The 13,798-nt window shown below is 44.1% G+C and overlaps 1 protein-coding gene across 2 annotated transcripts; it reads right to left on the bottom strand.

The window, feature by feature from the left end:
* Positions 1-572: 572 nt before the first annotated feature.
* On the bottom strand, positions 573-12,113 carry b3galt2 (UDP-Gal:betaGlcNAc beta 1,3-galactosyltransferase, polypeptide 2). Of its 2 annotated transcripts, none has more exons than XM_034583053.1 (2): positions 11,301-12,113; positions 573-2,891 (listed from the first exon to the last, which is right to left on the bottom strand). In XM_034583053.1, exon 2 carries the CDS (start codon positions 2,543-2,545, stop codon positions 1,238-1,240), a length of 1,308 nt encoding a protein of 435 aa, XP_034438944.1. In that variant the 5' UTR covers positions 2,546-2,891; positions 11,301-12,113; the 3' UTR covers positions 573-1,237. The 2 variants fall into 2 exon arrangements, with proteins under 2 accessions (XP_034438944.1, XP_034438945.1); XM_034583054.1 differs by having other exon boundaries at positions 11,512-12,113.
* Positions 12,114-13,798: the final 1,685 nt, after the last annotated feature.

Genomic DNA, 13,798 nt, shown 5'->3' with positions numbered 1-13,798 from the left:
AGGCCCAAAAAATATCTAAAATTAAACCAAACAAACAATAAAATCGTCCTAGTTTCCATTATTTTTAGATCACATCGCTATAACATTAATAAAAACAAGATAACAAAAGGGATGTCATCATCTCGTGTACCTCCACTACGGGAAGCGCCCTTTCTCTCAACATTTTGTGTAATCCTGCTAACAAATAAAAAAACAAATGCAGATGAAAAGATAATCTCTGCGTAACAACTAGTTTAGGTCGTGCAACCCATTTCCAGTGATGGCTTCAATTACACCTGAGCTTATATCTTAGCTCCTGCAACTCACTCCTGGTTTCAACATTAGCTGCTAAGGTTTAAGGGATATTGGTGAAATCAATATCTCAACATGGATAAAACCAAATATGGAATATTCATACGTTTATAACGGAAACTTAAAATCAATTCTTTTTAGTTCATAATGACAAATGGTAATGTATTTGGACAGAAATATGTAAAGTATATAATCAAGTTTTGCTGCCGATACATTTTCAACGATGAGCTGCTCCTATTCACACGTCACGGAGGACTCCGGAGAAAATACACACAACAAACTGACTTCAATACATTTAATTGTTAGTTGATTCATTGCACATTTGCTCGAGTGCAGTCATAATCAATGTAAAGCTTTAAAAAATACAATCTCAGTCATCTCTGTCGTGATTCTGAGTGCTTCTGTGTCGATTTCTTTTTCAAAATAAAATACAGTATATGACAGATAAACCCCTCTGGTTAGAGTCGTGTTCTTTGATAAATATGTAAAGTAAACACTGAGAAACAGGGCAGCATCACTGGTCAATGTCAAAGATACTTTCATTCATATTTAGGTAGTGTAACTTTCCACATAACACACTTACATTTCCCTTTGTGTCTGTGTAAACACGACTGTGTCACAGTTGTTGTTTTTTTGACGTACTGTACTTCCCTTTAGAGGAGAACCTACACATTAGCATGAATGACCACGTTCCTGTTGGCACCTGAATTATTATAATTATGTCCTTCCCCCCCCTCCCCCCTCCCCCCCTTCAGCAATAGCTCACCATAATTACCTTTTTGTTTTTCTCAAATTAAAAAAATAGTTTGGATCATCAACTGTACACAATACCAAAAACAATGTGCTTTTCCCCAAATAGTGTATAGTGCTGAGTTCCACGTGCCCTCCAACGGCTGTAGTTACAGTGTGCCCATCTCCCTTTGTTTTTTGGCGGTCACAGGATGCGTCATGGAGGCCTCTCTCCATGAAACCTTCGGTGTCGGTACCTGCCGTTCTTTTCCTTGGCTATGTTGATGCAGGCGTTGTGCTTGTTGCTCTGCAAGTGGTTCCAGTACTTGATGAGTTCGTTGGGGTGGAACTGATGCGACGTGATCAGGTGGCTGTACTTACAACTGGAGTAAGACACCCGCCAGTGGTTGAAGAGGAACTCATTGGGTGGGGGCACCGGGTCGATGCGCAGCTTCGCCAAGCAGATCCCCACGTAAACATCCTCCAAGTGCAGTCTGCGTATGCCGAGAGAGGCCTGGTAGATCAGCTCGGCCATGTCCCCTGAGAACACATACCCCGTGCCCGAGCAGAATATTGGGTAGCGCTCGCTTGGGTAAAGCTCTGGCGCCATGTACCACTTGCTGTCCTTGTTTCTGTTTGGTGCATAACCTCTCATCAGGTAGCCAGTGAAGAACCGATGCTTGGGAGGCAGCTCGGGCTTCAGCAGCTTTTGGATGAGATACTCGGTGTTGACAAACATGTCGCTGTCTGTCTTCATCACATAGGAGGCATGTGGGCAGTGGGTGGCCACCCAGTTCATGCCCATCAGGGTTTTGATGGTCAGGTTGTAGTAAGTGTCCTGGTAGTCCTGTTGAATGATGTCATGGTGAATGCGGCTCTCTTCCTCGATGCTGCTCTGAAGGAAGGTGTCAGAGCTCTTTCCTACTCCGAGCAGAAAGAGACGGACAAACACCAGGCCCATTGCTACACTCTCATTCCCCCACGTCACACGGATGGCGTTCCGGGCATCGGCCTGGCTGGGCTCTGCAGCAATGAGGAGTATGAGGAAGGGTGTGGTGTCCCTGCACTTGAAGGGCTCGTTCAGGATGTAGCGGTAGGGCTGAGCACTGAGCCTCCCTCCCACACCCATCTCCTTCTGTAAACTGTTGTTGGTGCTCATGGTGTCCCCAAGCCCCATTACACCCATCCTGCCTGCGACGGTCTCTCCTGCCGCCCCCTCCGCCTGCTGAGCGCTGAGGTTGAGCAGAGGCTTTGGCGCTACATATCCCGCGTCCCTCCACAGGCTCCTCAGGGAGCTGCTCTGGTTGGCGTCTCCCTTGGGGCTGCGAAGGGCCTTAAATGTATTACTGAGTGGGTTTTCCCGGAGCCCACTGCGTCCCGGCAGCCAGTCCTGGTGACTAAAAAATAAGAAGAAAGTGAAGAGCAGAGCCAGCGAGAGGAGGCCTGTCACGTGGGTCCGAAAGACTGAACGCTTGATGGTCCAGGTCATCTTGATGGGACAGCAGTGCCGCCGTCTCCACTGCATGGTGGAGATTGGGGTCGCAGGAGGCTGCTGCTGCTCAAGTATGGGCGGCGGCGGCGGCGGTCACACACAGTCACCTCAAACATGTGGTTGCCAACGATCAGAGGGGTATCTGAGCTGGCAGATGGGTTGGAGTGAGCCTCCTGGTGGAGAACGATGGGTCCACCAGTGCAGCTCGGAGCAGGTTTAACAGGCCCCTGGTGGAGCTAGGAGGGCGATGATTCCCTCGCCATAGAGGCTTCTCCCTGGCACTTCTTTGGCGCTGTAGACAAACACAGGCTCATGCTCAATGTCTTGCCTCCTTCAGGATATGATAAGGGACGCCTCCTTTGTGTTTACGCTCTCTAATCTGAAAAGAGAAAAAAGAAACAATAAATACTCTTGGCAGCGCTCCAAGAAGCAACTCCCATTCAAGGCCACAGACTCAGATGTCAATTTACTGAGTTGCAGATGTGTTTGGGTTTTTGAGTTTGTTTTTCTTAATCATTTTATTTGTGGTTTGTTGTGCAACAGACAGAATAATTCTGAATTAATTTCCTTCCAGATGCAAAAAAAACAAATCACAGCTTTCTGTGGATGCAGAGTGCACGATGTTGAAAGGATTCTTTTGGTAAACTGACTTAACATTTTGAAAGGAACCAATATGAAAGCGTTGTAGCATCTTTGATTGGACAGGGATGTAAGAGCACAGCAGGCTGTGGGCATGTGGCTTCCCGAGGAAATAAAATGGGAAATGGAGTGAATATTGTTTCATTGGCAGAAAGAAATACTGCTGCTGCAAATGTTTCTGTGTGTGTGGTGCATCTGAAAAAGGAACATCCAGATGTTGAGACACATTACAAAACACATTTTCTGAATAATTCAATAGACAGAAGTCTATAAAGGTCTTTGTGGAATCTGAGCTGGCTCTGGCATATTCCTAGTTGCCTCTTGCATGCCACTATTCAGCTTAATGCCAAGGGCAGATTTATAAATTGCAGGTTTGCTCAACGTGGTGCCGGCTAACACTGCACTGAGCTGCTTGGTTGAGAGAGTGTCATCAGCCCCCCACCACGCGACGACAGCCAGGGAGGAGATGAATCTGTCAGAATGAGTTTTCAGGGTCCAGCAGGCAGCGGTTCCGAGGCCTGTGCCAGCCTCCGACGATAACAGCCTCTCCCCGCTATTCTCATCGCACCTTCAGCTTATCTACGCTGCTTACTGTCTAGCTGTGGCCACCCAGGCTGCTCCTTCTTCTATCTAGCACAAACAAGGAAACATGCAAATAAACGTACAAATGCAAATAAAACACATGCACAGTTGCAACAGCGCTGACAAAATGTGATCTGTAAGATTGCATCTTCTGCCCTCGGGGAGTTATCCACAGAGGGAGGCACAAAGGCGATCATGTAAGCACACATTGATTCTTCAACACACCAAAGCAAACGATCCGTTTGCACAAGCACAGAATTTACTGTGCACTGCACATAATCATATGCACAGCAAATACTGCGCACGCACATAACCATTTCTGTGCTCCCAGAAAACACACAATAACCCTAAATCTAATGCAGACCCGACTTAATGATATACACAGCAAACACACTGCACACATAATCACTAATTGTGTGCGTAGACTCACAAAAGATGCGTGTGCACTCGACACGTAATTACATCCACACTAGATACACACATCATCATCGCTGTGCATAACTTGCTCACACACACACACACACACACACACACACACACACACACACACACACACACACACACACACACACACACACACACACACACACACACACACACACACACACACACACACACCAGAGAAAACAGAATATGCCAGCAGGAACTTGCAGGTTGAGCTAGACTCTAGTGAATATTAATGCAGCAGCAGTGTGCGAATCTGGAATCCATCCTTCCCTTCGTGAGGGTATTAATTTATGGTCTGCCTGCGTTGCCATTTTGTTTATTTGTGTGCTTGCGTTGTAATAATTTGAAGACAGCGAACAACGGAGCGTTACTTTGTGCAAATGCTACACGTCAACTCAGCGTGCGGCAGATTTTTTCCTAAACTTCCAATTTTCATTTCCTGCTATGTTTGCTCATTCGTCATGACAACTGGCAGGGAACACGATAACCTTTTCAGGCGAGTGAGCTTACCCAGCGCAAGCAATTACAGGAGAATGAGAGGGGCCAGGGCCGGCTTTGTTTTAAAGGTTAACATACTTTACATCCAAGCATATCCAGCGCTTGAGAGATTTCTCCTGTCAACTGAATGAACATCTAGTTACATCTGAGCTCTGATGAAGTGTACACACACAGGGGGCTGCGTATACACATGAACACAAATGTACACAGAGAAACACACACGTGATGGACGCCCGCACACGACCATCCACCCGCCCACACACACACACACACACACACACGTCGACGACCGTGAATGGTCGAGTGTGCGACTTTGTTTCCTTGTTGACGCAAATGCCAGCTCCACTGAGAGGCCAGGCATCCATTTTTACTTTTTAGCAGTTCCGTTGAATCTGCCAATGCCTCTCCTCATTAATTCATTTTCTTGCCTCCCATCAATGTCACTTCTGTGCGAGCCAATTAGTTACACTAGCACTAATTAAAGCCCTGGCAATTCTGCAGCGGTCAATAATTAGAATGAACGCTGGGAGAGCGACACAGCGGTGAAATACCAGGCATACATTACAGCCCCGTCTCTGTCGCCACATCTGCTTGGAGCCCAGAGGGAGGAAACACAACAGGAAAAGAAGAGAAAGAGACTTTGGACGGCGAGGTGGGCACATCATTCCCCACAGGTAGCGTTGTGTTTCCATGCCTACATTGAAGCCTGGTCTGTTTATGCCTCCGCAAAGTGTGTAATACATGCACAACAAATCACCGGTGTCAATGAGGATGTTGCCTTCATTCAGTGAAATGGTGCACTTTGTGATAGTGACACCTTTTCCTGAGGAGAAATGCAGCTTCCATTTGCCGTTCACAGAGGCTTTGTTAGTTGCAGTTCCAGGTAAAAGGGGTGTGGACAAAACATATTGACGGCTTTTTCATCGGGTAACAATAAAAAAACAAAAAATAAACTAGCCTTGCTGCATTTTTAAGTTATCAGTAATCGACACAGACTTCATCGGAGAGTCCCAGAGATCTCAACGTGTGATAAAACACAACATAAACTAAGAAGTCACAGACGCTGCAGCCGAACAACAACAGTCACTTCTTATGCATCTTGGGATTTTACCTTGTGCTTCGGGGTGAGTGACACTGGTGTCGGGCAGCGGAGACAGTTTGGATTTTATTGGTCCTTGGTTAAACCATGTCCGGGAAATCTCTTTGCACATTTGTATGCACACATTTTGTACAGAACTACACGTTGGTTGTCCTGCCCGTGACTTGGCTCAATTAAGTAATTACTTGTTTCATTCATAATTTTTTGGGCTTTCTGGAATAACAGATATATATATATACATATCTACTATACTTCTGTTTAAGATGTCAGTACTCACCAAAGTTTTCAATTTGCAAAATTCTGTTTGTAATCCAAAGGAAAAAGCACCTGTTGCAGGGAGGATTCACAACCTTCATCCTGGTTAGGTGTGTTTGTCTGATGCGTTGATATGAGAGTAGAATGCTGTGGTTTTTAAGGAGTGTTTCCAGTATCGGACAGTGGGCACTGCAGCTTTCTCCTCTTTTGAACTGCACTTAACCAAAGTTGTTTTTTCTAATCCATTTTATTGTATTTTAATTTACCGCCCCCCTGGTTTTAACAGTTCTTTTATATCAGAATTCAGTCCTATGCACTAAAATCATTTTTCTATTATTACGTTGGACAGAGTTATTCTAGTTGGTGATTTTAATATTCATGTCGAAGACGTCTCCTGCAGTTTTGCTGCGGATTTTCTTAATGTCAACAAGTCATTTATATCTAAAATCCTAGAAAAAGTTGCTGCCAACCTTCCTGCCAACTCACCAAATCTTCGACAACGTCCAATCAGGTTTCCTCCAGAAGCATTCAACTGAAACTGCACGTCTTAGAGTCACCAACGACATTACGATATCTGCTGATAAGGGTGAATGCTCCGTGTTGGTGCTGCTCGATCTCAGTGCAGCTTTTGACACGGTGGATCACAGGATCATGATTGAAAGGCAGTGGGTGGGTGTCTCTGGGAGCGCCCTGGACTGGTTTCTCCTCCTATCTCTCTGATAGGAGGCTTTCCATGTCACTAGGTGCATACCTGTCTGAAACCTTTGCTCTTTCCTGTAGTGTGCCCCAGGCTTCTGTCGTGGGTCCTTTATTATTTGCTTGATATATGCTCCCCTTAGGTAATATCATTAGCAATTGCACAGATATATCCTATCACTGTTACGCCCATGATATTCAGCTCTATGTGTCTTTGAAGCCTGATAACGCAGATAAACTGTCTGTCTTAAACAACCGTTCTGGTTGCCATTGAGGACTGGATGTCTAACAACCTGTTACAACTTAATACTGACAAGACTGAAGTTCTAATGTTGGCCTCAGACAGAGTAGCCCCCTAAGTTGCTAAGTGTATTGGGTCCCTTTCCCCAGCTCTACGGTCTAACCCAGTGGTCGCCAACCCGTCGATCGCGATCTACCGGTCGATCTCGCAGTCTTCACTGTCGATCCCCGAACTCTCTGGACTCACTGGCTGTCATCGCACCGCAGATCAGCTGTGTGTCGGTTTCACACGCGCTGTGTGTCCGCTACTGGCGGCGGAGCTGCAGGTTTATCTCCTGCATTTCCTTCAAGAACAAGTTGGTTCATGTACTGAAGTAAATGTCAGGACTCTACGGTATGAAGATGCGCATCTTTCGGTCTGTCGATAACAAACAAAGCCCCGTTGGAACAAATGAGTGGATTCAGAAGGTGAAACGCTGGAGTGCTTTTACTTTGAAACGGGTTCGGGAAGTGATGTAAATACGTTTGTGTCATAGAGAGATTAACATTGTGGTTCACAGCAGAATAAACAGAGAAGATGATCTTTCAACTGAGTTTGAATGTTTATCTGATGAATTTATGTCACAAACAAATGGTTGCAACACTTTCTATATTCTTTTTCAAAATAAAAGCACTCGAGCGTTTCTGTTGATGGAATCCATTCCCTTGTTTAAAAAGGTTTTTTTATTGTGAAATATTTGCTGGAGCGGAAGATGCACGGCTTCATACTGTGTAGTACTGGTATTTATTTGAGTACAAGGGACTTCTTTCATACAGGGCAATTATCATATTTGTGGCCATATTCAAATCAAAGTCTATATTTAAAAACCTTGTGCTGCAGTAGCAGCTCCTCTGCAGAACATGTTGTGGAACTGAGAAGCTACATATTTTGCATTGTAAATATGAATTGATATTAATTTGAATATTGTGAATAGAAACATTTGCACAACTGCCTTTCTTTGTGTATATTTATTTCTTGTACATTCAGCCTTTAACAGAAATTGCAAAAAATAATAAGTATGACCCTCCTAAGTGGGTTTTTTGGAAGATATCAACAAAATCACGACTGTTTGCTGTCCTGGCTCCTAAACGGTGGAATGAGCTCCACATTGACATCAGGACAGAAAGTCTACACATCTTCTGCCGCAAACTAAAAACACACCTCTTCCCACTACACCTTGAATAAAAGTTTAAACTAACAATTTAGTAGCACTTAAATGGCACTTACTTATAGCACTTTGTAGTTTAGCTTTTTGGAAGAAATTGTACTTTTTTGATTCTTGTTGTTCTGGGTTTGTTCCTCATGGTTGATGCACTTATTGTGAGTCGCTTTGGACAAAAGTGTCACCTAAATGAAATGTAATGTAATGGTAGATCTCGGCTTAAGTTTGGAATTAAAAAGTGATCTTGGGCTCGAAAAGGCTGGTGACCACTGGTCTAACCTAAGAAATCGTGTGGTTATATTTGATCAGGAAATGCATTTTGATCAACATATTAATTCTTGGACTAACTTTGCTATCTGTTCTAACCACTTATTCATAATGTTAGCTATGTTTAAGCTATCTTTTTGTCTGTAACTTCTAGGCAATCTGTTTTACCTTTTTATCTGTCTAATCGATAACTTCTAGTTATGATTTAGCTTTCTGTTTCAGGCATTTATCAAGAGATTTTTGCTTTTTTAACAACTTAACCATAACTTTTAGTTTCCTGTTTTATCGATAAGGTTCAGCTATGATTTAGCTTAATATTACAACTATATATCCGTAAGTTTTACCTGTTTTAACTACTTATCTGCAACATTTAGCTTTCTGTTTAATCGCTTATCTATAACTTCTACTTATCTGTTTTATCCAAAACTTTCAGTCATGATTTAGCTTTGTCTTTCACACCTTTTATCCATTTTAGTTTTTATATCGAACTTTTAACTTTCTGTTTTAACCATAACTTTTAGCTATCCGTTTTATCAACAAGGTTTAGCTCTGATTTAGCATATACTGTTTTTAACTTTTTACCCATTCACCTGAACGCCTATCCTTTAAGTTTAGCTTGGCTCGATTAGTTTAGTCAGCTTACATGTTCGGAACTACAATGTTAAATGATATATATACACATATAAAATACATACACAAAAGAAGTATCCCAGGTTAGAAAATTACTGGTATGAGAGATTCAATTTTAAATAATAGTCCTATTTTTTATTCAGATTTCTTTTAATAATGAACCTAAATCCATTGTACCGGCTCTGTCTTCTCCTCTTGTGCTTAGTTTAGATGACGCAGAGGGTTTCATCTGCTGAGGCTTTGAAAGATCTCACTTTTAGATTTATGCCACAAATCATATACAAATGGAACTGGGTGCAATTGGTGGTGTTCAAATTATTGAAAACATGACATTTGGAAATTTCACAGCAACACACCGCTCCACAAAATAAGTGTCTTTTCGCTCCTGTGGATAATCCACAGTGTGTTGAGGTTTCACTTAAGCAAACTCACTGTGAGAAACAGCCTTTTGGGGTTTTTGAGTAAAGTGACAATATTTGGTGTATAAGTGACTAAATAGGGATAGGACCACTGGGATAGGACCAGTGGGAAAGTATCTGTGGGATAGGACCAGTGGGATCGGGTGGTTGCATTCTTGCTAAGTGCTTCAGAGCAGATGAGTGAGACTGGATGACAGCTGTTTTTCCACTCTTCATCACGATAGGCAGGTCAGATCTGGGCCAGGCCACTGGAGCCGCCCCTCCCAATTACACAACACGACCATATCTGATCCTTGAAGGGTTAGTCCACCCAAACTCTCAAAAAAAACAAGCACAGGTGGTGCCTGGCTGCGGAGACAGTTTGGTTTTATTTACCCGCGATGAAACTGTCTCCGGGAGGTGCCGCCTCCACCTCTTACACAAAGAAGGGAGGAGTTTTATTGTGATAGAGGCCAGTCCGGGAACTTTCTGTCCTCAAGGGCATTTCTCATTGAATTTTTTTAGGGCTGAAATTATTCATTAATTATCAGCCCTCTAACCGGATCGATAAGCAGTCCCCCGGTTCAGATTCGACATTGACCGTGTTTTACTTTTTTCTCCGTCTCATGTGACAGACAATTGAATATCTTTGACATCTTGACCGGAACAAAACAAGCAATTTGATGATTTTCGTGGTCATTTTAAAGACTAAACAATTGCTCAATTAGTATAATTGTAATAAATGTACATAATATGACCCCATTGACATATTGTTAATGTGGTGGCAGAAATCGCAGGCCAATATCAAACACTTTACAAATCAAATCCTTTTTTTTATTTGAATTGGAACTAACCCTTTAAATCAAAGCCATAAGACAGGATATGGACACAAGGTGCAACATTTGAATCCATTTGTTTGGTGACAAATGATTGAGCAGCCTTTTGAAACTCCACCTAAACATACAGGAGACAACAGGGAAATAAAGCGTTGGCAGCTCCGAGCGACTGCAGCTGTTCTAAATATTACGCGACAGTGATCCCCCCCCCCCTCATAATGCAGCAGACAACTTTTACCACTGAATCTAATTCCAAGCATTGTTTCTGTTTTACTTCGTTAATAGCACCCGGGCTGTATTCTCCATTCTCCATTCTCCCTGCATCCGCTCTCAACGTCGGTTCAGATGCCACAGCAATAAATTATGAGGTGGTTTGAAAATTAGACCCTATTAAAGTTTCATAGTCTGGTGGGCAGAGCGAACACCCAGATGGTGAGCTTAGCTGCTTCTTTTTTTTTTTTTTTTTTAAATGTCCATCTCAGCAGTTAACAGATATCCCTAAGCATGCAGGGGGGGGGGGGGGGGGGTTCAGTGCCAAGTGGCTCAGGCAGCTGTACGTGGTGAAGTGGATGAGAAGAAGAAGCCCTGTTAATTGAACCCCAATCGATGGCCTCGCCCTGTGACAGCTCCAAGTAGGGGATCCCTAAACTTGAGTCTGTGGGATCTAATACAGATTGGACTGTATTCCGGGTTGGGGGGGGGGGGGCAACAACAACTCACCCACGTTCATCTTTAGAGGTTGAGTGAAATCAAAGTGTCTTGAACATCTGCCTGAGGGGCCCCAGTGTCACCTCGAGGAGCCACTTGGACCACAAGGTGCCTGGTGATGGGGAGGAGATGCAGGATGCAGGATGCAGGGGGGGGGCATGGATGTGGGGTTGATGGATGGATGGATGGATGGATGGCAGTGGGAGATGTAATGGAGTGGAGATGAGGGCGGGGAAGGCTAAATGAATAATGAGGGTGTGGGGGACTGATGAGACGTGCAGGGCTGTGTACCTCCTCCTCCTCATGCTGCTGCTGCGGCTGCTGACGGGGCTGCGGTCGGCTGATGGAGTGGCTGAACCCTGGTGCCTCCACCCGCCATCACCGACCTCCGAGGGCTCGGAAAACAACCCGGGTTTCAAACGCGTAATCCGCCCCCCCGCCTCGCTCCTGTCCCCCTAATCACACCGGGGATGCGTCCTCATCCCCCGCGGGCTCCACAAACCTGCGGGGTTAGAGCCTCTCCTCCTCCGGGCTCGGGGACCTCCTCTCCCGGTTCTACGCCACAGCTCCTCGCTACTTATTCGGTCTTTATTTGTCTCGCTTGCCCCTCCGCCGCTTCACTCTTGTGTCCCCCCCCCCGGGTTTAAGTTGCTTTCCAGAGGCGAGAGAGAGAGAGGGAGAAAAACACCGCAGCATCCATGCGCGTTTATCCGGGAGCCCGGTCCGCTGGAGGGAAGCGGGAGCAGCGGGAGAGGGGGCTGCTCCTCCCCGCTGCTCGGAGGACTGATGTGCAGGAGGAGATGGAGGAAAAAAACTGAATCAAAAAACATAAAATCCTCGCGCACCTATGAGTCCGATCACAGTCCTGCGGGGGGGGAAACACCAAAAACCCAGCGGCTCGTCTCTGCACCTTCAACCCGTCTTTTGTGTCTCTTCTCCCCCTTGGATCTTCTCCTCCGCTCCGCCCCGGACCAACGCTTCGTCTCAGCCGGGGAAGGCAGCTGTTGTCCCGGGCAGACTGGCTGTCAGACACCGCTCCTCTGACGGAACTCCACCACGTCACCGCATTCTTAGCGGAGCATCTCACGTGACCCAGACCGACGCTCGTGTTGCGTTTGCGGGTTGTGCGGGGAATAAATTCCCCCCCCTCTCAACACACACACACACACACACTCACACACTCACACACTCCCTTCATTAAAATGTGTTTCCTTGCCCTTTTGTATGGAAACATATTGCTGCCACAACAAAAGGAAAATATGTTAAAGCCGATATATATAATTTTCACGTTATTACAACATAGAAACTTACACTAATGTTTTTCGTGAAAGAGCAAATTTTCAAGCCAAAATATTCCAGATACAGGTGCCGCCATCTTGCACTGTTGATTAACTCATTAACATAATTAACTATATATTAGTCTAATGAACTATATATCATATATGATTATATTCACGTTTCATTGAAGCCTTGTGTAAAAGTTTGTTCCAAGAAGATGTCTTCATGTTCGAACAGCATATTTTAACAATATAACATGATTTATTTTTTGTTATTACAACATACAGACGTATCAAGTTGTTTGCGTTAAACACTTTACGCTATTGTGTGAGTGTAACAAGATATTTTTTCCAAAGATATAACGTGACATTTTCACGTTATTCCAACATACAAACGTATAGTAAGTCTTTTTGTCCCCATGATGAAGCAAGATCCTCGTAAAGTGACTAAACCTATGTGGGTCCCCACAGCATCAGTAATATCTAGGCCCCCCCACTTACACGTGCTAGGTAGGAGCCTGTATAATTACTGATATTAAAGTCCTTTTCCTGATTATTGCAATTATTTGACACATGCAGAGGAACATTTGATTAAATTCTGAGAAGAGGGTTATTACAATAAATGGCAGTTACTATATCTGACCTGCTGACACGCTCTGAATTGCATGAAGATATGAACAAGTTCGGCCACCATTAAAAAAAGAACAACAACATGGTGTTCGTACAATTTAAAAGATACAAATAACACATCTCAGTTTAGGAGATTTTGAAGATGAAGTTGATGTGTGAAAAAAAGTAAATTTGTGTGCTACCAATTGAAGTCAATATATTTTCCCTTTTCAGTGAAGGTTGGTAAAAAAAATTAAAAACCTTTCAATTAGTCGCACACGGCAGAAATGTGCCTGTTGTGCAAAGGCCTCCAGGACGATAACACGAGGATTCAGCCGTGCAGATATTAACGTGATAGTTCACAGAAAAATGAAAACTCACTCATTATCTACTCATGTCGATGGAGGTGGTGGGTGAAGTGTTTAAGTCCATGTGGTGGAAATTTATCTCGAGATGTGAAATAAAGAGTTTCTCAGGCCGGAGTTGTCTTTGAGTTTTAATTGTAAGCTCTGCAGAGGGTTGCACAGTCAGCATCATCGCTCAGAGTTCAACCTCGCATAGTTAAAAAAGGAAGTGTTTTATATACGTTGTGACAAACAGGATACAAAAATTGTACTGCTACAGAAAGAGGAATCAACCCCAGCACCCAGCTGCACAGAAAAAAGTGGAGAAATTACCAAGTAAGGGCATGAACTTTGAGGTTGCATCTGCTGAGTGCACAGAAAACTGTCATCACAGTGGTAAGACATTGATCAGTGGAACTTTCCCTTACATCCACAAAGCACACGTCAAATACAACTGAAGTAAACGGCGTCCGATTCTTCAAATGCACTTCTTCCCTTTTAGCAGTATCTTTTACCTGAAACTCATTCCTCCCACTTTTCCCACGTTCACTTGAATGCA

This window comes from Hippoglossus hippoglossus, chromosome 4 (genome assembly GCF_009819705.1).
Source record: "Hippoglossus hippoglossus isolate fHipHip1 chromosome 4, fHipHip1.pri, whole genome shotgun sequence".
Classification (NCBI taxonomy): Eukaryota; Metazoa; Chordata; class Actinopteri; order Pleuronectiformes; family Pleuronectidae; genus Hippoglossus; species Hippoglossus hippoglossus.
The sequence above is the reverse complement of the archived record's forward strand: the minus strand, read 5'-3'. Positions and strand labels throughout refer to the sequence as shown.

What these genes read in the sequence shown, in the direction of transcription:
- b3galt2 (XM_034583053.1), bottom strand. Translation starts at nt 2,545, where the DNA reads ATGCAGTGGAGACGGCGGCACTGCTGTCCCATCAAGATGACCTGGACC.